Source organism: Bubalus bubalis, chromosome 23 (genome assembly GCF_019923935.1).
Source record: "Bubalus bubalis isolate 160015118507 breed Murrah chromosome 23, NDDB_SH_1, whole genome shotgun sequence".
Lineage (NCBI taxonomy): Eukaryota > Metazoa > Chordata > Mammalia > Artiodactyla > Bovidae > Bubalus > Bubalus bubalis.
In genome coordinates, this window is record NC_059179.1 from 47,565,999 (window position 1) to 47,591,248 (window position 25,250).

General features: G+C 47.2%; 2 protein-coding genes and 1 long non-coding RNA gene across 7 annotated transcripts in view; 2 read left to right on the forward strand and 1 right to left on the reverse strand.

Annotated features, from left to right (window-relative positions):
• Positions 1-17,170, reverse strand: part of MKI67 (marker of proliferation Ki-67) — a 29,929-nt gene extending 12,759 nt beyond the window's left edge. The window contains exons 1-13 of one of the 5 annotated variants that reach the window (XM_025274164.3): positions 16,999-17,170; positions 16,593-16,598; positions 16,426-16,520; positions 14,258-14,336; positions 14,052-14,167; positions 10,363-10,429; positions 8,219-8,264; positions 6,676-7,776; positions 4,976-5,151; positions 3,469-3,790; positions 3,259-3,377; positions 3,005-3,176; positions 300-455 (exon numbers count right to left, since the gene is read on the reverse strand). In XM_025274164.3, coding sequence (XP_025129949.3) covers positions 300-455; positions 3,005-3,176; positions 3,259-3,377; positions 3,469-3,790; positions 4,976-5,151; positions 6,676-7,776; positions 8,219-8,264; positions 10,363-10,429; positions 14,052-14,167; positions 14,258-14,336; positions 16,426-16,517 — 2,446 coding nt within the window. In that variant the 5' untranslated portion in view covers positions 16,518-16,520; positions 16,593-16,598; positions 16,999-17,170. Of the gene's footprint in view, positions 1-299; positions 456-3,004; positions 3,177-3,258; positions 3,378-3,468; positions 3,791-4,975; positions 5,152-6,675; positions 7,777-8,218; positions 8,265-10,362; positions 10,430-14,051; positions 14,168-14,257; positions 14,337-16,425; positions 16,599-16,737; positions 16,880-16,998 lie in introns of those variants that run through there. The other 4 variants (XM_006042333.4, XM_025274165.3, XM_025274166.3 and 1 more) reach the window with 4 other exon arrangements.
• On the forward strand, positions 16,702-17,340 carry LOC123465313 (proline-rich protein 2-like). The gene is made up of 2 exons (XM_045164114.1): positions 16,702-16,919; positions 16,980-17,340. The coding sequence occupies exons 1-2, from the start codon at positions 16,702-16,704 to the stop codon at positions 17,338-17,340; spliced, it is 579 nt and encodes a 192-aa protein (XP_045020049.1).
• A 432-nt stretch (positions 17,341-17,772) lies between these two features.
• Positions 17,773-18,721, forward strand: LOC112581588. Its single transcript, XR_003106186.3, has 2 exons — positions 17,773-17,987; positions 18,301-18,721. It is a non-coding gene; the product is annotated as an uncharacterized LOC112581588 (long non-coding RNA).
• Positions 18,722-25,250: the final 6,529 nt, after the last annotated feature.

A 25,250-nucleotide genomic window follows, 5' to 3' on the forward strand; every position in this document is an offset into this window, starting at 1 on the left:
CGAAGAGAGATGATTACACTTGGCTGCTTGTCAACCTCTTCACTTATGCAAGATGAAGAAGGCCATGTGCACACAGGGAGCTTATGGTTAGTAAACGGGTTTGCCTTTTTATGCAAGTCTCTGAAAGCCAGTGCCGGTTCCACTGCTGATAGAAATTCCCCCTATAAACAATAGGACAAAGAAGCTGGACAGCATTATCTGTCGTAGAGAGATAATACCATAGCTTTTGTAACAATAGAAGACTGTCTACAGTTCTGACTGAAAAGATCGAAGTGCTGGGGTAAAAAAAGGAAACCAACCAAAATTTTCCAAAGTGCACAGCAGAGGTTTTTCTCCTGAATGAGGTCCTGGAAGCTCTTTTCCAAGCAAATCCTCTGAATTTGGAAAAGTGGGGGGACACATGCTCATCCTTTGCAGCTTCTCTTTTACTGGTGTCTTGAACATTTCAGGCAGCCCTGTTACACAACAGTGGAAAAGCAGTTAGTAGACTGCCCATACCTGCAAACAAGCGTGCCCGTCAAGTACAAAAGAGGGGATGGCAGAAGCCAAATAACACATCACCCCCTAGAATTCCTGGGATAGAGTCTCAGGAGAGGGTGATGCTGGTTGTGAACCCATTTTTAGAAGCGGGCACTGGGGAGTTAGATCATTTATCACATCTCCTCTGCCCTTCTTCTTGGAAAGATCTAATGAAGGAGGTCGACATCTGCAGTCTTTTAGTGTTCTCCAGATGTGAGTGCTGCGGAGAGGACAGAGATTGCCCTGTGGGGGGGTCTCCCTACCATGCCTGCCGAAACCTAGGGCCCTCAAGCTCCTTGAAAAAGTCCTTAGGGACACAGTTCTGGAGTTCATGTACAAACAAAATGTCTCCAGATTTTAAAAGTGACATAGGACTGCCCATTTTTAGTACTCTCAAGTAATAATATCACCTTCTTTTCATTTTAACACCAAAAGGCAGTACTAACAAAACCTCAAGGGGAAAAAAAAAATACAGTTCTCCAAAGGGAAGATTTAAGTTTCTCAAACATTCATTATCCCCCATTCTCATTGTTCTCATTCTGACAACAATGGATCAAAAAGATGCTCTCAGGCTGGCAGCATCTGCAAAGTGTGTTTGGCAGCCTGTTCTGAAGGTACCCAAGCCAGCCAAGCCCCTTAAAACCTCATCCATCCACTACTGCTCAGGCCTCACTGAAAATATCCAGGATATTTAGGCTTCATCACGTGTTAATGTTTTGTCATAAAAGTACTCACACTGAGGGTGACCATTGTTGCACGTCTACAAAATGTTTTGAAGGAAGGCTGAGAACACCCACACCCCACGTGCTAAGTATTTAAACTTCTCTTCATCTTTGTCTTCACTGTTTCACGACAGACACCTTAATACACTCTCAGTGCGCACAATTTACAGGGATACACAGATACACATGGAGCTGCATGTTGGGTGATATAAGCTCTAATTTTTTTTTTTTAATTTTTATTTATTTATGTTTGGCTGTGCAGGGGGGTCTTCACTGCTGAGTGGGCTTTTCCCTGGTTGTGGCAACTGGGGGCTGCTCTTGAGTTATGGTCCGCAGGCTTCTCATGGCGGTGGCTTCTCTTGCTGCAGAACACGGGCTCTGGAGCACAGGCTCAGTACTTGAGGCACATGCGCTTAGTTACCCCGCAGCACGTGGGATCCTCCCAGACCAGGGCTCAAACCTGTGTCTCCTGCATTGGCAGGCGGATTCTTATCCTCTGAGCCACCACGGAAGCCCGAGCTCCAAGTTTTTTTCCCCCTCATGGGGCATCCTCCCAGAATGGTTTGTAGTGTGCTTTTAAAAAGCTAAATGTGTTGCTCCAGATGTGACTTTGATTAGAGGGCATCTTGCATTGTTATATAAGCGGCACAGTAATTTTCCCATCTGGAAATCTGCCAGGAGGTAAAAGCGGGACGCCGCCTAATGGACGAAGTGTCACCTCCCACCAGAAGTGGGCGCTCAGAAGGGAAGCCACTGGGCAGCCATGCACCGATAGCATCAACGCTCAGAGCCAGCGCCCTGCCGTGGCCCTAACCTGGTGCAAGCACAAGCAGGTCACATCACACTTTAAAAATGGCAACACTGCTCAACTATGAAAGGTTCAAGGAAGCCCTTCCACAGGCCTTTGTTCCACAAAACAAGGGGAGGAAGTCTTCAAGAAGCAAAATATCACTTAAATCAAATACCCCAACTCTGGGGTAACCTATTGGTAGAGATGCAAAGAAAGGGCACTTATACAAGCAAGCCTGCTTTCCTCACCAACCACACAGTGGCTGCCAGTTCTCCTGTCCCTGTGCTGCTCTGCCAGGCAACGATGTGCATTCACTGGGAACCACCAAGGATCTACCGAATAGCACACGGAGCTACACTCCATTTCCTGTAGTAACTCATACTGGAAAAGAATTTTAAAAAGAATACAGCCGTCACCTGGTGGTCCAGTGGTTAAGAATTCGCCTTCCAATGTAGCGGACATGGGTTTGATCCCTGGTCAAGGAACTAAGATCCCATATGTCAGAGGGGTAACTAAGCCTGCGTGTCTCAACTACTGAGCCTGCATCACCACGACTAGAGAGAAGCCTGCGTGCCATAAAGAACTGACACAGCCAGACGAGTAAAACAGCTAAAGAAATATTTTTTAAAAATAATTATATACATATATATTTGAATCTCTGTGCTACACACTTAAAACTAACACAACACTGTAAACCAACTGCTCTTCAATCCAAAGGGAAAACAAGCGTGCGTTTCCCATCTGCTTCCTGGAGGACATGTGACCCCAGATCCTCGGGGACCGGTCCTTGCTCTCCTATCCAGCTCCCTCTTCCTTGAACACCATGCCGCCCCCCCCCCCCCCCGAGTTGTCTGGATTATTTATCTTCCTGTCCAAGGCACAGCAGATAAACAAACGATACGCCCACCTAGGTGGGACCCCCACAGGAGGAGGACAGGGCTCTGGTTTATAAGAGCCAGGGCTATGCTTTTACCTGAAAGATCTTCACTGAAGTCCCTCGGTTTGCTGACCAAGAAGTTGTTTATCACCCTGTAGGGCCGAGCTGGCGCGGTCACTTTCTCGAGCTGAGCTTTCCCTATGACGATGGTGCAGGGAGAGTTCGCGTGGCCGGTGCTGAACTGACTGTGAACGGGGCCGGGCGGCTTCTGGAAAACGATCAGGAGATCGACAACACGTCAAAGCCTGAAAGCCACCCTTCACGTCCCCCTGATGCAAGAGCACACGCACCTTCGGAGTGCTGGCTCTTCTCTGCCGTCTGCCCGGTTGCTTGGGAAGGCCACGTTTCACAGCTTTATTCTGGGCCTGCTTGGCACCGAGTTTCACCACATCTGCCCATGATCTTGCCACTGTCACCGGAAAGAGATGCGGAGACGTTCCCAAACCGGCACCCACAGGAAAGTCCACCTCGAACCCCATCTGCAGACACCACGCACTTACCGATCAAATTGGCCTCTGAGGCACCGCTCCTTCTCCTGGAGAAAATCGTCTGGAGGATCCCGTGCTGGTTCCGCTCCAGGGACGCTCTCTGGGGAGGGAGGCTGCCGCTCCGTCTCCCTCCTTTTCTGGGGACATCTGTCTGATGCGGGGACCTGCTGACCCCGGACACGCAAGACGCCTTGGACAGCCTGCGGCATCGGTCAGGAGTGGCCGCAGAAGCGTGGATGGCGTTAGCAGCCGGAGAGCTCATGAAGACATCCGGCGAGGTCACTTTCAGACGGACTTCTGAAGAATCTTCTTTCCCTGATGGCTGGGGCTGCTCCTGGCAAGATTGGAATGTGTGTAGGAAACCTTACCCCAAATATAACATCCGTGTAATGAATGTGAAAACCCTACCCACGCAACAATTTTAGTCGTGCAAATCTCGAAGCACCGACTGCTCAGTGTCTGTCAAGCGTACAGTGGAGATAGGAGTCTGTGTCTCTCACTTAAAAAGAAGGGGGAAAAGAAAGCACTGAATAAGTCTTAACTGAGGCATTTCCAGTGGAAAGGTGGAAGGAACTTCCTGATGAGTGGGGCTCTGATCTATATCCAAGGAAACACGCTCCATGGGAATCTAACCACCTCGGGTCAGCGTGGGTTCCAAGCCCATCAGAAGGTTGGGTTCAGCCCGTTTCCAGGGCTCATACAAAAGAGGTGGGAAGACATACCTCATGCTCCTATACCAACAGGAAAAGAAAATTAACTGAAATGAAAAGAAATTAAAGACTACCCAGGCTCTCTGGAGAAGGGGAGCTAGGGGGTGGGGGCCACACCTCTCTAGAGATGTAAGATCACACCCCTAAAGGGTCAGTGATGAAAAATTCTAAAGAGCTGACGGTCAAAACCATGGTGTGCATGCCATCCAAGCTCTGTCTTTCACCTTGTGATTCTAAAAGGGAAAAAACACGATCTTACGGCTCTTTCCAAATGGTATTTAACTATAACCCGAGCGTGACCACCTGGCCCAGAAGTGTGGTCGGCAGGCCGCCTCTGCAGAGAAGGGAGGTCCTGAGGACCCACCTGTGCTCAGCCACCTTGGGTTGTGGTTCGGAACTCAGGGTCCATTTGCCAACACCCCTGGGAATGCATGCTCACAGAGACACTGATGCTTTCTACTTTTTTATTAGAAAGAAGAAGGTCTTCACTGTCATTCTACTAGTGTGAGAGGTTTGTAAAGACTGAAAAAAAAAGTGTTCATCACTTCAGTCATGTCCAACCCTTTGCAACCTCATGGACTGTAACCCACCAGGCTCCTCTGTCTGTGGGATTTCCCAGGCAAGAATGGTGGAGTGGGTTACCAGTCCCTTCTCCAGGGGATCTTCCTGCCCCAGGGATCGAATCCGGGTCTCCTGCACTGCAGGCAGATCCTTTATCGCTGAGTCACCAGGGAAGCCCTTGGAAAGCGTGTGGACCAAGGATGTACGCCATCATCAGACCCCAGGGGGAGACCTGTGCGGAGCCTCACCTTGATGATTTTCTTCAGGACGGTGGGCGTGTGGGCCGCCAGTGACCGTCTTTGCTTTGGCGTCTCTCCTCTTTTGAGAGGTGTGTTGGGCGGTAAGTTTTCGTCGAATAATTCGGGTCTCAGGCAACCCCCAAAGGAGACCCGCCTCCTCTTTGCAGCCATGCCCTCCATCTTATCTAGAGGAATGGGCACAGATGTCAGAGTGCAAAGGAAACCGCACCCCAAGTGCAACCTGCTTCCACTAACCATTAAAGACAAACCTACTGCGAGTTCACTGAGGCCTGGCACCTCACCACCCTCATACTCTCCTGATGCTGACGAAGCTAATGAAAGATCCAGGGCAAACCACGAAATGCCGAGGCCCAGCGCGACAGCGCAAGGACTCTGTTTACACGGTGTCAAGTCCTGTGCGGACGGAGCCTAATGCAGGGCGTGGCTGATCAATGGTCCCCACTGTGGACCAGGGCAATGCCAGCGATGAGCTCCCTGACCAGTGGTCCCCACTGTGGACCAGGGCGATGCCAGCGATGAGCTCCCTGATCAGTGGTCCCCACTGTGGACCGGGGCGATGCCAGCGATGAGCTCCCTAATCAGTGGTCCCCACTGTGGACCGGGGCGATGCCAGCGAGCTTCAGCAGTGGCCTGAGTAGGCTTTCCCAAGGGACTCACACTCAGGCCTCACCCAGACCTGCATGTGAGTGGAACCAGGGGCTGGAAGCTTCTCCTGGAGATCTGGACAGACAGGCCCAACTACACACCTTTGTGAACTGCTCATTAACACAAACCCTTGTCTAAGCGACATACCCTTAGGGTATGGGGAACACCGTGAAGTCATGCACGTGAGTTTGATTTCAGAACCACACACCCCACCCCACGGGCTCCCTGTAGATGCAGAGCCGACAGCTGGGCACAGCCTCTGAGCACCCAGGGGGTCCCCGTGAGGACTGTGAGCCGGGCACAGCCTGAGAGCACCCGGGGTTCCCTGTGAGGACTGTGAGCCGGGCACAGCCTGAGAGCACCCGGGAGTCCCCCCTGAGGACTGTGAGCCGGGTACAGCCTCTGAGCACCTGGGGTCCCCTAGGGAGTGTGGGAGGCTCCCGAGCTGCCCCGCCTGCCCCACGGGTCACATCTCTGACGCCTGCGGCATGCCATCAGGTGGCTTCCCCACTTGTAGACGAGAATATGACACCTGTCCCACGGGCCCTGTGCCAGCATGGAGGCTGGGGAGCGGGTGTCTGAAGAGCACCCACAGCAGCACCTGGCACATAAACCCACAGAGGCGGTCCAAGGGTGTTCTAGGAACCACTCCACACGAAAAGATTTCCAAGGGGTTTCCACTGCTTATTCTAAAGGCTCAACTTATAGGATATAAGAGCTTATAGTTCAGAACTGAACTTCTATGAAAAGCAATTATGCTCAAGCTTATTCTCCCAAGAACCAAATATATTTTGGGGCCACCCTATCTCCTTAGACCCCTGCTAATTCTTCCCTAGTAGCCAGCACCTCCTCTGGTTGGTGAGTTATCAGGGTTTTCACATAAATCTATGAGCAGATGACGAATATGGCTCTTAACATGGCCCCTCAGTGCCTCACAGAGTGAATCATTAGCAAATGAAGGAAGGGACTGCTAATTCACATCTAGACACAAGGTAGGCGTAAACTTCGGGGGGAAAAATAAATGGACAGTTAAATAGACTTACTTGTGGAATCACCGAAGCTGCTGACGTCAGCTGCACCGAGACCGGATAACCCAGGGCCCACGTGTCCAGTTGCCAGGCCCAGCTTCTCAGGGTTGTTGAGAAGATCGCTCTGAATCTTCCTTTCAACTTTAAGGGCCAGTGGAGCTGAGATTGTCGGAGGTGGAATCTCAGTTTCTGCAGTCAGACGGTCAACATTTGCAGGCACCCTCTTCCTCTTTCTGGAGAAAAGCTTTTCTGGTGTATTTTCAAAACTCCCAATTTTAACAGGTGTTTGATTTCCAGGCAAGAACTTCTGGGGAGTGAACATCTGATCATCTGCCCTGGAGCCTTCACTTTGGTCTAGACTCTGGGATACACGGCCACCGCCGACACTCAGGTCTTCACTCCGCCGCCTCTGGGAGGGGCTGTGTGGTGAACACCGCAGGGGCATCGTGGTTTGCTGTGAACACCGCACAGGGGTCCTGGTTTTCCTTGTCTGCATCTCCGTGAGGGCGATGCCAGGACTCCTGGGCTCCTTGGGCATCTGAACCAGCTCCCCGCTCCTGTCTCCCTCAGTCTGGCTATTTCCTTGCTCCCCCAAACCAGGGTCTGCCTTCATGTGGGGGCTTCGGCCCGACTTCCATCTGGATTTGGGGGAGAGCAGAGTCTCGTCCTGTAACCCATCGGCGCTTTCTCTGCCCGCTGGGCTGTGATGCTGCAGTCCTGATTTTCTGCGATTCTGCAGAACATTGCCGTTTCCTGGGTTCACATCCAACTCCACTTTCATTGACTCGTAAAGCTTCCTAAAGGGAGACTCACTTTGGTCACTCCTCTTAAGACATTGTATGGAGGAAAGAGCCTTTGGTTCTTCACGACAGGTCCCTGATGCTACACTGGGATCTTCTTTCAAGTCCCTGGTGGTAGGATCCGTCGCACCTCTGCAGGTATCTCCAGGAAGTTCTGAGGAACGAACACGACTGGGTGTTTTCCTGGACACATGGTCTTCCCGGCGCCCTGAGACAGCATGTGCGGCTGTGACGTCTTCCCCATGGGCCACAGGCTTTCCTGAAACAGCTTCCTCTGTGACTTCTGAATGGGCGCTGGAATCTTGAGCTTTCCCTTCTTGACAATGAATTATGAAATAAGAAGAAGTTTGAGATTTTCTCAATGATTTTAACATGTGCAATATGCACATTTTGGAAACTATTTCAGATTGTCTTAAAAACCTAGCTTTTCACTTGGCCTAAAACTTTCTTAATGTCCAAAATGTATGGTGACAGTATTCTGACACTAATATTACAAACCAAATAGATATAGCACTTCAGCGTATGACAGCCAGTCTCAGGCATCCAGTGCTGCCAATCTGCCCAGAATTAAGGGGACAACTGAGTCAGCCAATGTGTCTCCAAGTGGACCCTCCAACCAGCATGGCGCCCAAACATCACTTGGGGGAAAGGTTAACTCGGGTGCCTGCCTATGTCTGTCCCTTCCTCACCACAAGTCTACATGAAGAACTGATCTTACAGGAACTCAGGAAAACGAACGGAAACAAAAAACTACTGACCTGGATTGGAAGATAAGCTGGATCTTGAGATCCGACGCGAAGCTTCCTGTAAATGGGCAAAATACGAAGATTGATTTAGAAGCCTTTTCAGATACTGACAGTAAATCATATTTACTGAGATACTCTCCCGGCGGGATGGTCTTCTCTACCCTACTGCTCTTTAGGACTTGAAGAGACTTTGGGAAATGAGCCCAGACCTTCAGGTGCTGGTGCTCACAACACAAGGATTTCTCAGATGGTTTTTTAATCCATTAAACTTCTGTGAAAGAAGAACCAAAGCTGAAAGTCAACATCACCTACCCTCAGGGTCTGGGAACCTACCAAAGGCACAGGGTCATCAACTTCACACTCCGTTTTAGCAAAAACTGGCTATAGGATCCGTGGGGGAAGCGGGATTAATTTAGCATGTGGGCTCTCTGCTGGCAGACACTTGAGGTGTATCTGAAAGCCCAGGAGTTAAGGCAGAGGTGAACAGCGCGCCCAGAGGCTCTGCACCCTCAGAGCACTGGGATCAGATCCAGCTTTCCTGCTTGGCCGCCTTCATGATCTTTCCCAGGCAGCTTTTTATCAGGTGAAGACCGACTACAGAATAACAACAATACAAGATACAGAAGTCCAATACTGTTCCAAAGTTAGAAAAATAATGTCCTCTGAATCACTGGGAGAAAAATCACAAAATATACCCAAAGGCAAATACTTTAAGTTCTGTCTTTAATCAATTTCCGATTTCTTGGTATTGAATGCACTGCTTCTCAAACTTCCTGTGTGAGGGCTCAGTTTCTGAACAATAAAAACGAATTAAAATTTTAAAAGTCTGTACAAAATATAAGCCTGTATTTTTTGCACAATAATATCCAACAGTCATAAAGATCACAGTCAGATGACATGTTCTAAGTATTCAATTTCGATATTTCTGTTATCCCAACCCAGATAACACTCTGGTCACAGACCCTTGGAACCTCCTATCTAACCCTTAGTTCAGCTTTTTGATTGGTTTCTTTATACCTACTCACAAGTTAAGAGTTACAAGTTCACAAACGCCAGGAGATAGTGAAGGACAGGGAAGCCTGGCATGCTGAAGTCCATGGAGTCACAAAGACTTGGACACAACTGAGTGACTGAATAGCAAAAGCAAGTTGGAGGGCGCGGTGGTAGGCGGGATACCTCAGAAGCTATGTGTTTGAGTATTTAGTTGCTCAGTCGCATCTGACTCTTTTCGACCCCCATGGACTGTAGCCCACCAGGCTCCTCTGTCCATGGATTTTTCTAGGAAAGAATACTGGCATGGGTTGCCATTATCTCTTCCAGGGTATCTTCCAGACCCAGGGACCGAACCCACATCTCCTGCACTGGCAGGCAGATTCTTTACCACCTGGGAAGCCCTCAGAAGCTAGCCTTCCCCCAAAGCTGATGAGCAGGTTGACATTAGTTACTTCTCTTGGGAAGGAGGAGCACCTTCAAATGCAGAGCCTCTGGCTGATCTCAAGAGTCCCTGTGATAAGACTCTCAAGCCAGGGTGTTTCAACCTGGTCAGACAAGACTAGCTTGAGTAGCTTTGTAAAAAGGAGGACGGACAGGAAGTCTCAGGATTTACCTGGAACATTCTAAGTCCTACTAAATCTCCCAGAACTGCATTTTAGGAAGACGGACCATTTGGAATATGTTCTCTCCACTGATAAACAAAAGGCAGTGACTCTCTTTCAGTGTTATGGGTCATCTGTCCATCAAACCTGGAAAGCATCTCTGGTACCCACAACTCTGATGTGATTATCTCAGAAAAATAAAAATGGATGAATAAATGGGGCACAAAATGAACCACCAGATCCCATGGTTCTGGAATCAGAGTTCTATGTCAGGGCTGTCTTATGCAAAGGTTTGCTAAATCAGATTGTGAGACACTTGAGGAGACTTTGGGGCCCAAAGTGTGACACTCAGTGCTCCCATGTTGAATAAAAGAGGAATGGCAGCTTAAATTGCATTAATATATCTAAGTCCAGCTTGTTTAATACCTTAGTGACACTTCCTACTATAACTGGTAAACTGCTCTCCCGGGTAACAAAACACACTGTCAGTGCAGACAAATGCTCTCATATCATCATGCAAAAAAGACTCAGAGCCCAAAGCTGGGTGACATCCCCCATCACCTGGTCCCATCTTTGTCCCGGAAATCCAGGTGACTTGCTTCCATCCTGATGACTTTCATTTTCATACCTGAAGTGCACAGAATCACAGACATATACTCAGATTAAACATTTGTGACCGAAAACAAAACTACTATATCTGACTAATGTCCAAGGAACAAACTTCAGGTTTTGTTCAAGATATTACCTTATTCAAGGAAAGACATTTAGAGTTAGAGAATTATTTTTACATGAAAAACTTAGGTAAATTGCTTTGTTTCTTTCAGAACACCATCGTCAGTGATTGGGACCAGATTAATTTCTGAAACCCTAACTAGCCTTTACAATATCACTGAGCACCTACTCTGTTGGACCCGACTGTGTAATAGAACAAATCAGGTGTCTCCTAGTTTTTTCTCATGGAAATCATGTGATGGCTTGGAAGGTTAACCAAGAAGCTGGGTGTCATCTATCACCTTTTACCACTTTGTGATGTCATTCACTGCAGAGTAATTACAGAGCTATACTTTAACTTCGGATCACTATGAGCTCTTCAAGCTTCCCAGTTACTCCATCTGTGTCTGAACAGAGGCACGTTTTAGGAAGATGTAAAGATGTTTAGGAAAAGACATAGTTGTTCTAACAGACTTCGGGTATCAACTCACAGAACAACATTTTATAACACATACTGAACTTAGGCAACCAGGTAAGAGAGGATGAAAAGAATTTAGATGCCACCTAAGTAAGATCTAAAGGCTGAGAGCCAAAGAATTGATGCTTTTGAACTGTGGTGTTTAAGAAGACTCTTAAGAGTCCCTTGGGCTGCAAGGAGATCAAACCAGTCATTCCTAAAGGAAATCAACCCTGAATATACATTAGAAGGACTCATGCTGAAGCTGAAACTCCAATACTTTGGCCACCTGATGCGAAGAACTGACTCCTTGGAAAAGACTCTGATGCTGGGAAAGATTGAGGGCAGGAGGAGAAGGGGGCAACAGAGGATGAGATGGTTGGATGGTGCCACTGACTCAGTGGACATGAATTTGAGCAGATTTAAGGAGATGGTGAAGGACAGGGACGCCTGGTGTGCTGCAGTCCATGGGGTCTCAAAGAGTTGGACACGACTGAGCGACTGAACAGTAGCACCAAGCAAGACTGGAGCCGCCAGGCGTCTGGAATTGTTTCTCACGGCGCCAGAGTTCTGAACCAAGCCCTTCTTCCTCAAACCCATTTTCTATTTGTTGCTAGAGATATTTGATCATCTCAGTCTTAATCTGAGCAGCATCTCATTTGGGGGAAATAGTTCTGGTTCTCCATTCCACACCAGTTATTTCCTATCTAGAAGTCTCTATCCAATAAAAACACCCTTTAAAAATGAAGGCAAATTCACAAAAAGCACAGAAAAAGAAATGATCAATATATTCAAATTAGAAAATATCTATTCAATACAAATGAAGGCAGTAATGAAAACGGAGTTCCATTTAGCAGAATGGATGACAAAAAGGATCTGACTATTAATATATTGCTTCCTACAACAGATACAGTTGAGAATTAAAGACACAAATAGTACTGCAAAAAAAATATATAAATTTCATTTATCTGAAATTCAAGCTTAACTGAACAACCTGGGCTTTTTTGCTTTGTTTTGTTTTACTAAGTCTGGCAACCTTAGCAATTTGGTCACAGAAAATCACTAACAGCATGTAAATGCTTCTAGACTTCACTCTCTTTCATATGGGATGTAAGACCTTTTTTCTCTCACCCTCTACTTTCCAAAAGAGGGCATCAAACAACTCAATTTGCCTGCATGATGAATTTCTATTTAAGACATCTTTATGACTGTATTTAACCTGTAAGTAAGTGTGCTTTGGCTAAATGTCTAACTTAGAGTACTTATAATCATTTAATATTCAGTAAAAACATTTTTAAAGTATATATTTTCTTAAAAAGACATACATAGGATGAAAGTATAATGATGGAGAAAGATACACCAGGCAAACAGCAACCAGAAGACAGGTGCAGAGGTTGTACCAACACCAGACAAAATTAACTTTAAGATAAAAATTATTTAGAGACATTGCACATTTTACAATGATGGAAGGGTCAATCTGTCAAGATCAACCAGTTATAGACAAAAGTCCATCTAGCAGCCAGTTCCTAGAGACCATCTAAACCTTAAGGATTATGAAAGTTGAAAGCAATGTGATTTTTAAAAAAAGAGGCAGAAAGAACTACAGTATGAATCTCTCATCAAAAGCATTACTAAAGGTACAGGACATTTCAGAATGATACATGATGGAGCTTCATCCTCCCAGAGGAGATAATTCTTAATTTAAATCCACAGTATGGCCTCAAAATAGAGGAAGCAAAAACCTACAGAGCTAAAAACAAAAAAGCAAAAAATCCTAAATGCATGATTACAACTTACCTGTCCAAGTAACCAAGAATCAGCAGAAAATGTTACCAGGATTCTAGTTAGGAATCTTAATCTTATGGACCTATACAGATAGAACACTCTGCCCAGCAGCTGTGGAACACACGTTCTTTTCAAACACACAGGACAGGTTAGTACAGAGTTAACCACATCTGATCATAAAAAGCAAGCCCTGACTCATTTCGAAAACAAAACTGCTCAAATGTCCATCCAGAATGAATAGTGTATATCTGTGTATAAGACTGTGGTTAATTCAAAGAAATCCTTAAGCAGTGAGAAGGAACTGGGATGGGTCCACCCGTCCTGTCCATGCTGTGAATCTCACAACCGTTAAGAGCGGAACTCAGTCGCAGGTGTAGGCAGTTTAATAAAGGCAGACAAAACCATAGTGGTGAGAGATGCAAGCTTAGGCAGGAGAACTCCGAAGCCTCTTAGGCTATCAGAAAAGCCACGCTCTCGTGGTGGTTTACGTGGTGAGAGGAGATAGATGAGAAAACACATGAGGAAAACTTCTGGAAATGCTGCTGATGGTTTGGGTGGTATATTAGTTCTCTAACCAAACGCCACACCCTTACACAAGAGAAATGTCTTTCCTCACAGTTCCAAAGGCCGGGAGTCCAAGATCAAGGCGTGGGCAAGGGCGGCCTCCTGGGACCTCTCTCCTAGGCTCCAGCTGCTTCCTCGGGGTTGTTCCCTGAGTACCTGCTCCCCTGGCTCCTCTGAGTCCTAGTCTCTTCTTATAAGGACACGGGTGGGAGTGGGTTAGGACTCACTCTAACAGCCTCATTTTAACTTAATCCTCTTTTTCAAGGTCTGTCTGAAAACGGCCCCATTCCAGGGAAGCTGGGGGTTAGGATTTGAACTTGTGAATTTAGGAGAGCACAGTTCAGTCCCTGACAGGTGAAATCACAAGGCTGGTCTGTCCCGATAAGTTGGTTCATGAATCTCGTTTCATATCTTTCTCTATGAGTGTACTTGACTTTAACATAGAGAAGTAAAATGAATGCAGTTTCACAACGTTTGCAGGAACATGATTCTCCTTTAGGACCTGGTCGCTGTTCTTGGCACAGGTATGTGCTCTCAAGTCCTTGAGCTGGGCACGATAAACTCCATTTGTCATTCCTTCTAGATGCTCATGGATTTAGATGAAGACTTAGTGTTGGGAGTAACAACCTCAAACATGCTGACGTTCACCCGCATTTAAGAAGGATCCCAGGTGAACCGTGAGGCTGGCTTTTGGTGACTCAGAAAGTCTTTAGCCCAGTTAGTTCTTACCTACCTGAAAGACCGATCAACAATAGTTATCACATCGCCATGTTTTAGCGGTACAGGTTTATCAAAAGTAGATCCGTTTATTTGTGTTGGATTTGTGGAACTGAAATTAAACAATACTGCCTATAAATAGAAAACACAGGAAAACATGTAACTAATAAATGGATACAAAGTGAAAAGTTTTTAAAAATAGACTTCCAAAAACCCACTCACCTCCTGCTCACTGATTTCAATTTTGCAGTGTTGTTTAGACACTACAGGAAGCTGAATACGAATGTCACACTCGATACTCCTTAATTTAAAAGAATAAAGATTTTTTAGGTTGTTGTGATTAAAAAAAATGTACATTACTGACTCAAAATAAAACAGCGTTTGACTCTGTGTTTGATCTGTAAATGCAATGACATAAAGGAAAAACAAACTGGGCAATGTAAATGATCTTTGCATTTTGCTGACCATTTTTACAAGTATTGTAGAAGCAACTACTTTAAATCATTAAGATTTCATGGTGCTCTGAATACAATTAAATGAGTTACTCAGGTCTGTCAGTTGCCTGGCACGCAGTAAATGCTCACAACTTGTGAGCTTTTGATTGTTTTAAAACTGCACTATTAACTGACAAAGTCACAAGTCTCCTCTCACTACAGACACTAAACACAAGCAACAACAACCAATCATCTAGATGCAACCTGTCTCTTCACACGAAGCTGACGTCAGCAGCAAGCACACAAGAGAGAAATCCCCAGACCACAGAGAAACTGGTCGAAGATGCCCTTAGCAAGGCTCCCTGGGCCTCTGGTGCTCCTGGTACCATCATGGGTTTAACAGGTTTGAACAGACCGTGACTCCTCTGTTCTCAACAGGAACCTCTGGAGCCTTAGAGTAGCCCTTCGTCCCCGTGTCACACAATCAAACACTACAAATGGGTTTCTAGATTAAACAATCTTACATAAAAGACACTTAATCACTACAGTATGAAAGAATGAGTGCCATTTGATACCAAAATGGTTTTTTTTGTCTTTTCCTTTAGAAGAGAGTGGAAGTTATGGAAAGAGAACAGCTACTCTAAGTCAATGAAAAGATTTTGATTTTGAGGCATGAGAGAAAGACTATCTCGTTAGAAATGAGAATGTTTGGCAGGAGACTGCCAGTGAGAATGGCTACAGAGCAGTGATTCTCCATCTCGGCACCACTGACATCCCAGCCAGACAGTTCTTTGTACGGGGGAGCTGTCCCGTACATTGTAGGATTGGCAGCAAAGCTGACCTCTGCTCCCTGACGTCAGTGATGTGGGGCTCCCACATCGTGACATGAAAAAATGTCTCCAGACTTTGCCAGGTATCTCCTGAGGGTCATATGGCTCTCAGCTGACAGCCACTGCTACATACTGACTCCAAACCCAATTCTCCAGCTGATGTTTCAACAGGACAATTGTTGGCGCGCCAGACAGTAACCACATCTCATACACCAGACCCCATACCAGGCACCAGCTACATAATTATTAACAAGATAGTTTCTGCTCTCGGGACCTTAGGAGTGAAACGAACAAACTGCAGCCTCATCACCACGTGCGGGTTAGGAAAGAAAAGAGCAGTGCTCAGTGAAGGCTTCTTCTCAGGGGAACATGAATCGCTCATGTAGGAGGGTAGAGAGAAAATTCTAGAGACAGAAGTGCCAACTGGCTGACAGCACCAAGGTGAGCAAGAGTTAGGCCTGTGGTGAAACGTGGGTGCAGGGCGACTGGTAGGAGGATGGAGTGTGGGTGGGGGCGTCAGGGTTCCACCACACGGGGCTCTACAGGGAGGGTAACTTACCCATCACTTGTAGAGAACGAGAGCGGGGTGTGATTAACGGTTCCTGTTTATACACGGGCCACTGCCACCAACAACACAGGAAGGCAACCAAAGAAAAGTTCTCAAAACACAACCGGAAAGACTCTTCTTCCCATTCCCACTTTTTTTCCAAAAAGACCCAACAAGCCAACACAGATCCCTTCCTTATTTGTTCAGTAGTAACCCCCAGCAGCCAAGGAATGAATGCTCAGTTCAGACAGATTTCAGATGAACAGTGGCCTTTGAAAGCCTGCCTTAAGTCAAGCAGGATTTGAGAATCCTTTACATTTTTCTCCAATTATAGATTTTTATCAAACCAATTTTTAAATCTTTGATTAAAAAAACACACAATTATATAAACATCATCCTCAAAATTCTATTTCATTTGAAACAGCCAGTCACATTGACAGTACATAGGCAATCCTGTGCAAACCCAAGGGCTCCACTACTCCTGGAGCAGTGCGTCCCATCTGTCAACCTGTGATTAGTAACACTGAGGGGTTTTTAAAGCCAAATTGTCTAAATTGTCCAGGCAAGGGCAGGGCTCACCTTCCAAACAAGCAGGTGCTGAGGCTCAGCGGAAAGTGAGGGCCATCCACCCCGCTCCTTTTGATGGTAACCAGGCGTCTTGCAGGACCCATTTTCTAAACAAGAATTTGAGTGTAATCCCCTGACGGGAAGGTCAGGCATCAAAAGGTTTGCTGAAGCGGACTTACAGGTCACTGAACGAAATAACAAAAATAAAACACACGGGGAGCCGGAGGTTACCCTAAAGCAAAGAGCTAAGAAGGCACTTATAAGTGACCAACTGGGGTCGCTTCACCAATGCCTCGGCCGCCCCGACCCACACTTTATACTGACCGCTGTGGAAGCCCCAGGCTGGTCCCGGGCTGTCCCACCACAACTCGGCGCCCCCCTCACAGACCTGCGGCCAGGACGGCGCCCACCAGGGTCGTGGCTCCCGGGGGGTTCCCGCCGAGACCCCACGCGAGCGCTGAGAACGAGCAGGGCCCAGCCCAGGGCGCAGGTGCCCGCAGAGTCCCGCGTGGTCCACGCGAACCCCCCGGGGCCCCGCCAGCTGCCCCTGTCCCCGCCCCCTGAAGGGCCCCGGCCGCGGCTCACCAGGAACGAGACTCCCGCGCCGACACCAGGGGATCGATCCACCACCCCGCGGCGCGCACCTCGCGTAGGCCCCGGGAAGAGCAGGGGACCAGTCCACCTGCGTCCGCCTCCCGGCCCGCGACGCAGGGACCGACCGGGCCTCAGCCCGCAGACTCGCGCCCACCTCCGCCGCGGCCGCGGTCCCCGCTCCACCCCCCGCCCTCGCCCCTCGTCCTCGCCGGCGGCCGGATGGCCCAGCCCAGCCACGTCCGGGAGGCGCCCGGCGTTAGCTGCTTGGGCGCGAAAAGCCGCCGCGGCGCCCTCTCGATTCAAAAGATAACATCGATTCAAATTTGGCGCTAAGCGCAGCGATTGGGCATAGCGGCGTAGAGACAGACCAATGGGAGTGGAGGGGAGGGCAAGGGAAGTGGCTTAGGGCTGCGCGGGGCGGGGCGGCCTCCCTGCGTAGACACAGACCAATGGGAATTGAGAGGCGGGGCAAGGGGAGCGCGGTTAGGCCTGCGCGGGGCGGGGCGGCCTCCCTGCGTAGACACAGACCAATGGGAATTGAGAGGCGGGGCAAGGGGAGCGCGGTTAGGCCTGCGCGGGGCGGGGCGGACTCCCCGTAGAGATGGGCCAATGGGAACAGAGGGGCGGAGCAAGGCGGCAGGGCTGCGCGGGGCGGGGCGGCCTCCCGGCGTAGACACAGACCAATGGGAATGGAGGGGCGGGGCTGGCACAGGGTTAGGGCTGCTCTGGGCGGGGCGGGCCGGGCTCCCCGGGGCCGAGCTCTCCCGGGCCGGGAGGACAGACTAGCCCCTGCTGCTCGCGTGCATTAGCAGAAGGCGCGCTTGTTAAGGGTCCTCCACCCTTACAACGCAGACCCTGCTGAAATGCAACAGGGTCCCACCTCCGCGAAAACCTTGCCTCCTTTTCTCAAAGGATCAAACACAGTTAACAATGGTTATGTTACTCGTATGTTACTCGTTACAGTATGTTACTCGTTGCTGGTAGGTTTACAGTTTTTTTAAGTTTCTCTATTTCCCTAAATATGACCAGTTGTTACAAGCCGTCTCTTGTGTCTTTTCCCAGTAATACACACATGATTCTCCTTAAAAAATAAAGGCATGAGGAATATGTAATATACACTTTTTTTCTGCACTTATATTCACTGCTTTATAAAGATGTAGAGAACTTCTTCCTCTTTTACTTTCTTTTTGATGGCTATAAAGTATTTGGCTTTGGAAATCGTAATTTACTTAATCTTTGTTATTGACTGTCATTAATTTAGGTTTTCAAAGGTTTACTGTGTTTTCCTGTTAGGAAGAATTTTCAATGAGTAAATCTTATGCACTACAAAATGGATGAACTGTAAAATAATTAACCACGGGATTCCTCCATGTGCGTGACCGGACGGGCTAAAGGAGATGCGGCGGGCCATCACGCTGTGAAGGGAACTGGGGACGCCCACCCTTGGAGCTTGGTTTTCCTTGATCCGGAACTGCTGTTCTCACAGCTTGGTCTGGGAACCCTCGGGAATCTCTGAGATCCTTGCAAAGGGAAACCCACCTTTGTAATAACAGACGGTCCTTGCCCTTTTCACTGCCATTTCTTATACGTGGAAGATGGCATTTCCCTGGTGCAGAAGCAGATGAGAGAATCCAGCTGTTTTTGTTGTTGTTGTTTACTAAATCAGTATCACGGAGATTTGCAAAAACATACAATAAAGCTGCTCTTTCACTAATTTTTGATAATAGAGGTTTTTTTTTTTTTAAGGTGTTTCTATGTGAAAATGAAACGGGATCATCACTGCCTTAAAATGAATTGATAAACGAAACTTTTTAAGAGTATTAAGTAAAAACAACAACAACAACACGTATTAATAGCCTATATAAACAAAAGGGCTTAGTGGTCCTCAATGGGTTCTTTTAAGAGCTAAAAGGGACCCTGAGACTCTAAGCCTTTCTGCTCCTGAAAGACAACTCAGAGATATATTGCCTGCGGGAAGGTGGGAGAGAGCCTAGAAACGTGACGCTCCTGTATAGGATTTCCAGCTCCAGATCCTGTGTGACAAAGCTGCTGGGGCTGCTTAGTGTAGATGCCTAGATTCTATTAACCTTCTTTGGGGATTCGTTTCATTTCTTTCCCCTTACTCTATCAAGGCTCATCCCCGATCCACCCCGTAAAATGCTGCTCTGTCACTCTGATTATTGCTGTCATCAGGACTGTTCTGTGACCCTGTGGGAGCAGCCTAATTAGAACTAGGAGGTGCTAGATTTCCTGTCAAGTAATCTTACAAACCCTCGGCCACACACGCCATACCTTCAGTCCTCCAGCGAGAGCAGGGAATTAGGAAAGACTTCAGGGACCATCACAATTGGGGCGCTTAGGTCTGCGGGAGCACAGCCTTTTTAAACTGTTGATGGTAAGCTGGAGCAGCGGTGTTTTCTGATGAATGGGAGGCTTGCCCCACAGCCCCAGGTTCCATCAAAGCCCAGGTCTCACTCCTGGGAGGAGCGTCCCTTTGCACAATCAGCCTTGAAAAGGACCCGGAATAGGGACCCTGTAGTTAAAGCACCGCCGACACCAATGGACAGGAGTCTGCCGACCTGGGGAGCTTTCAGGGAACCCACTTCCAGACCTTCGTACTCTATACGCATGCGTGCGCGAAATCAATCAGCCTGAGAAAGTGTCTTTGGGTGGGGGCTGCGGGGGTGGGTCCCTATCCCCGGGCTGGTCTCCCTGGCCCTCGCCCATCCTACTCTCACCTGCCAGAAACTCCGGAAGAGGCATTACCCCGCACCCAATGAAGGGACAGTTCAACGATTCCAGTAAACTCCAAGCCCCTCCGCCCGATTACAGCGTGTACTTCCAATAAACTGAATATATGTTTAATAATATTTACTATCTCAGAGATAGTAAAATGTGTTCTTTGGTCATCCTTGTTCCAGTAAATAGTCTACTGTGTATACTGACACTTGGTCCTGCTGGGGTGCAGAGAAGGGGCAAGGAGGGAGGCGCCCCTCCAGGCCCGTCCCCTCCCCCCACCATTTCCACACACAAGTTCAGGGTCTCCCCGCAGGGTCTCCTCCGCACGGGGCCGGTGCTCCATCCCAGTCCATGGGCTCTCTTGGGTCCCACCCAGGCGCCCTGGCCCCGGGACCTCTGGCTGCAGGTAGGGGTCGCAGAGCCCCCCAGCAGCGGCCCTAGACTCTCCGCTTCACTCCCCACCCCCTTAATCACCCCGCTCCTCAGCCAGCCTTCCAGTCAAGGTAGGAAACAGCCCTCAGGCGTGGATCTGGGACAAGAAAGGCGGCCGAGGGTGAGGCTGGGGTCCTTCTGAAATGCCTCCTGCAAGCTCTTCCTTCGCGTTGGTCAGCGGCCCTGCTGAGACCCTGGGGGCCCCTCGGTGTCTGGTCGCTGACAGCTCCAGCGCCCACGCCCAGGTGTTGACCACGCCCTGGGCACCTGCTTGTCTCTAACCTCCAGCCCCAAAGCTGGGGTTGCTTCCCCAGGCCCTAAATCCTGGTTCTCCTGGGCTCCCTACACAGGATGCCATTCGCCTCTCTGGACTCCTCAGCCACTCCCCTTGGGCAGCATTCCACAGGTGTGGTGACCAAGGTGTCTATGGGGTTGCCCCTACTTGACTGCCAGCCTCTGTCCCCATTGGGTCTCCTGGGCCTTCATTCCTGGCCCCCCTAGGAGGCTAACTGCATCTGGGTCCAAGCACATGTGGGGCCACACCTCCCCATTCCCTTAGTCCCAGCTCTGAAGGGGTGTGGTAAAATCCTGCTGCCCCTGGGCCCTCAGCTCAGGGCCTTCCGGAGAGGATCTGATCACAGTGGACTGAGGGAGCTGGTGCAAACAGTCCCCAGATCATGTGACTTCCTGGGCCACACCCTTCAGAGGTCGCTAACTGCTCTCAGAATTGAATAAAAACTCCTGCCAGGACCTAGAGGCCACTGTGACCCGGGCCTCTGCCTCCTTGGTCCGTGTCCGTGTGGTCCCAATTCACTTCCAGCTCAAGCCCCTAGAGTTCTTCCTTCTCCAAAGGTGCCCAGATCCCTCCTAGCCTCAAGGCTATTGATTCCACCCACTATCCCAGGGAACTTTTCACTGCGGGAGGAAGGGGAGGTAGGCTTTGCAGACAGGCTGAACCACAGCTAGACCGGTTGTTTAAGAGCCCACATTGAGGAATCACCCTGGATGTTCCCGAGCAGTGAAGGATGGCTCCAGCCACCAGGCACCTACCCTGTGTGCCCACACTCGACTGAGGAGCCCAACGAGAAAGGGAACCAGCGCACTGGTTTCTACTTTGAGTTTAGAGAGAGAAGCTGGACAGAACATCGCACCAAAACACATGAAAGGAATTTTGAGGAACATTTTTTAATTTAAAAAGCTAATAGTATATGTTGTTGCTATGGAATATTTGGAAAACAGACTAGTGTAGAAGAAAAAAAAGTTATCCCAAGATGCACACACAGGCACACACAAAGGCCCAGTCATATTTTTATGTATAGTGTTATTTTGCATGATAAGTGGTGCATATCTGTATAAACACACACTAGTTTTTCTTATACTTTCATTTAGGATTATTACATAAGTATTTTCTCATTCACTTTTGGTGAATATCACTTTGATAATCTTAATTACTTGTGTTTGAACGTTTAAGGTTTTCCCTAACATTTTATTATTATAAATAATTGGCTAATGAGCATCTCGGCAAAAACCTTGTTTTGACATAACAGATTATGTCCTTAGTTTATATTGCCCAAAATCTAGTTTCTAGACCAAATAATATTTGCTTCTTGTCATCAAATTGCATGCTTTTCAAAAGGCTTACAACAATTTTTCTACTCAGTGCAATGCTTGAAAATGCATATTTTACCACCAGTTCTGAGCATTCACATTTTAAATTCTCTGCTACTTTGATTAGCCAAAGATGGGATATTGTTTCCATTTTAATTTTTATTTTCATTTTTTTAATATTTAATTTTTATTGAAATATAATTGATTTACAATGTTGTATTAGTCTCAGGTAAACCACAAAGTGATCACTTCAGGTGCACAACTATATATACGTATATATACATTCATATATTCTTTTTCAGATTCTTTTCCATTGCACATTAATACAAGATATTGAGTATAGTTCTCTGCGCTATACAGTAGGTCTTTGTTGGTTATCTATTTTTCATTTTGAATTTAAAAAGTCCTAGTAAGGTTGAATACTTTTCCTTACCTATTTAAATTTTTCATTTTTTTTACTTTTGGGCAACAGTCTTTTTTTGTGCCATTTCCCTAAGTATCTTTAATGCCTTTGAGTTTTCTTTATCAATTTATTTAACGATATATATATTCTTGATCTGCAGAGTTAGCAGAATTTTAAAAGTCAGGCATAAAACCAAAGAATATTTAAAGCCACTTGTTGGATTCCTTGGATAAATGTGTATAAAGAATAAAACTCCCTAGCTCTCTGAGAAAATTCTATGCGTGGCTGGCATGCATTGGTGGGGGCAAGGGACAGATAAGATCAAAAAAGCTGTCTTCAAAGATGGCCCAAAAGCCCACAGTGAGACTCCCAGAGTAATGTCGCTTGAGTATAAAATGGGAAAATAAAAGTAAAATAAGGTCAGAAAGCACAGCAGGTCCTTGATCCCTGGATTCCTTGAAAGGACACTGGATTCCTTGATCTCTATCCAGGAGTGGCTTCACTTCAAATGGAGACACCGGCATGTCAGCAGGCAAAGGACAGTGAGGGGCTCTGCCAGCATGCCGACACCCCCAAAACGCTGAACGAAACCATCACACCAGAGGGGAGCTGACATAGGAGGAAACGATCTTACTGGAGAAGGTTATTACCTCTAGGTATATGATATATGAGTAGCTGAACTAGATAGGTAATTGATAATCTAATATAAAAGATCATTCTTCCCATCGTCAAAGGTTTGAGAAACAAAGTGAAACGTTCAATTCTGTGGTTTTCATAATTCTTGGAATCCCAGGGCCAGTTGGTGCCCCTGGAGAGAATCTCATAAAACCTCTTTCCCAGAGGTAAAGTGTGTCTCATCATTGAAACTCCTCTGGAATCAGTCTTTAGTATCTGGCTCATGCAAAATGAAAGTAAAGATCCATGAGCTTTATTGTTGTTGTTGTTCAGTCACTAAGTCGTGTTTGACTCTTTTTGAGCCCATGGACTGCAGCACACCAGACTTTCCTGCCCTCCACTATCTCCCAGAGTTTGCTCAGACTCATGTCAATTGAGTCAGTGATGCCATCCAACCATCTCATCCCCTGTTGCCTCCTTCTCCTTCTGCCCTCAGTCTTTCCCAGCATCAGGCTATTTTGCAATGAGTTGGCTTTTCACATCGGTGGGCAAAGTTTAGGAGCATCAGCTTCAGCTCAGTCCTTCCAATGAGTATTTAGGCTATATTTCCTTTAGGATTGAATGGTTTGATCTCCTCACGGTTCAAGGGACTCTGAAGAGTCTTCTCCAGCACCACAATTCAAAGACATCATAACATCAGGAAAGGTAATTTTCCTTGAGATCAACTCTTTCACCAGTTTTAAAAAATTGCCCTTTACATATGTCTACTCCTATAGGAAGTTTTGCTCATGATGAACTGGGCAGTTAGTAACTAGCAAAGCTTAACTATTTGCTTCACAAATACAGGACACTGACAAGCAACCAAGTTTCCAGATGTGATGGTTTCTCTGGGTGACAGACTATAAATTGAGCAGGACAGGGCCCTGGGAGCAAGGGTGAGAGAGGAGCCATACACAGATCAGGGCATCAAGTACCTTAAAGAAAGTACAGGCCAAACTGGAATCAGATCAGATCAGATCAGATCAGTCACTCAGTCGTGTCCGACTCTTTGCGACCCCATGAATTGCAGCACTCCAGGCCTCTCTGTCCATCACCAACTCCCAGAGTTCACTGAGACTCACGTCCATCGAGTCAGTGATACCATACAGCCATCTCATGCTTCTGCTTCTGCCCCCAATCCCTCCCAGCATCAGAGTCTTTTCCAATGAGTCAACTCTTATGAGGTGGCCAAAGTACTGGAGTTTCAGCTTTAGCATCATTCCTTCCAAAGAAATCCCAGGGCTGATCTCCTTCAGAATGGACTGGTTGGATCTCCTTGCAGTCCAAGGGACTCTCAAGAGTCTTCTCCAACACCACAGTTCAAAAGCATCAATTCTTCGGCGCTCAGCCTTCTTCACAGTCCAACTCTCACATCCATACATGACCACAGGAAAAACCATAGCCTTGACTAGACGAACCTTTGTTGGCAAAGTAATGTCTCTGCTTTTGAATATGCTATCTAGGTTGGTCTTAACTTTCCTTCCAAGGAGTAAGCGTCTTTTAATTTCATGGCTGCAGTCACCATCTGTAGTGATTTTGGAGCCCAGAAAAATAAAGTCTGACATCGTTTCCATTGTTTCTCCATCTATTTCTCATGAAGTGATGGGACCGGATGCCATGATCTTCGTTTTCTGAATGTTGAGCTTTAAGCCAACTTTTTCACTCTCCACTTTCACTTTCATCAAGAGGCTTTTTAGTTCCTCTTCACTGTCTGCCATAAGGGTGGTGTCATCTGCATATCTGAGGTTATTGATATTTCTCCCGGCAATCTTGATTCCAGCTTGTGTTTCTTCCAGTCCAGCGTTTCTCATGATGTACTCTGCATATAAGTTAAATAAACAGGGTGACAATATGCAGCCTTGACGTACTCCTTTTCCTATTTGGAACCAGTCTGTATACTTGTTGCTAAAGATAGAATGAAGCTAAAAAGTTAGGAGTCCTAACCTCCTATCTTAATACTGTAGGAAGACTCTGTCACCTAAGAAATAAAGACATGAATTGCAGTGGAATGTCCTAGGTATTTATGACAAAAGAGAAAATGCTTTCCCTAGAGAACTGTAAAAGCAAACCCGGAAGAGGTCTTCAAGTATAGAGACTGCAGAAAATTTGTCTTAAATGTGGAAGAGCTCAGGGTTGAGGGCTGCCCATCCTTACTCAGAATGACCATGCTTCAGAGAATCCGAGACTGAAGATGCCATTAGTAAGGTTCACTGTTGAACAGTAAATAAAAATGCAAGTGCAGAACTAAGGCTAAGTGATGGTTTTCGGGAAAAGGACGTCTTTTATGGAGGGCATATGCTCTGACCCTGCAGACCTAATGCAGCGAACGGCGATTAGGGTGGGGTTGAGGTGAGAATACATGGGAAAGTAAACAGCTCTCTGACTGTCTTCTATGGTAATTCCCACC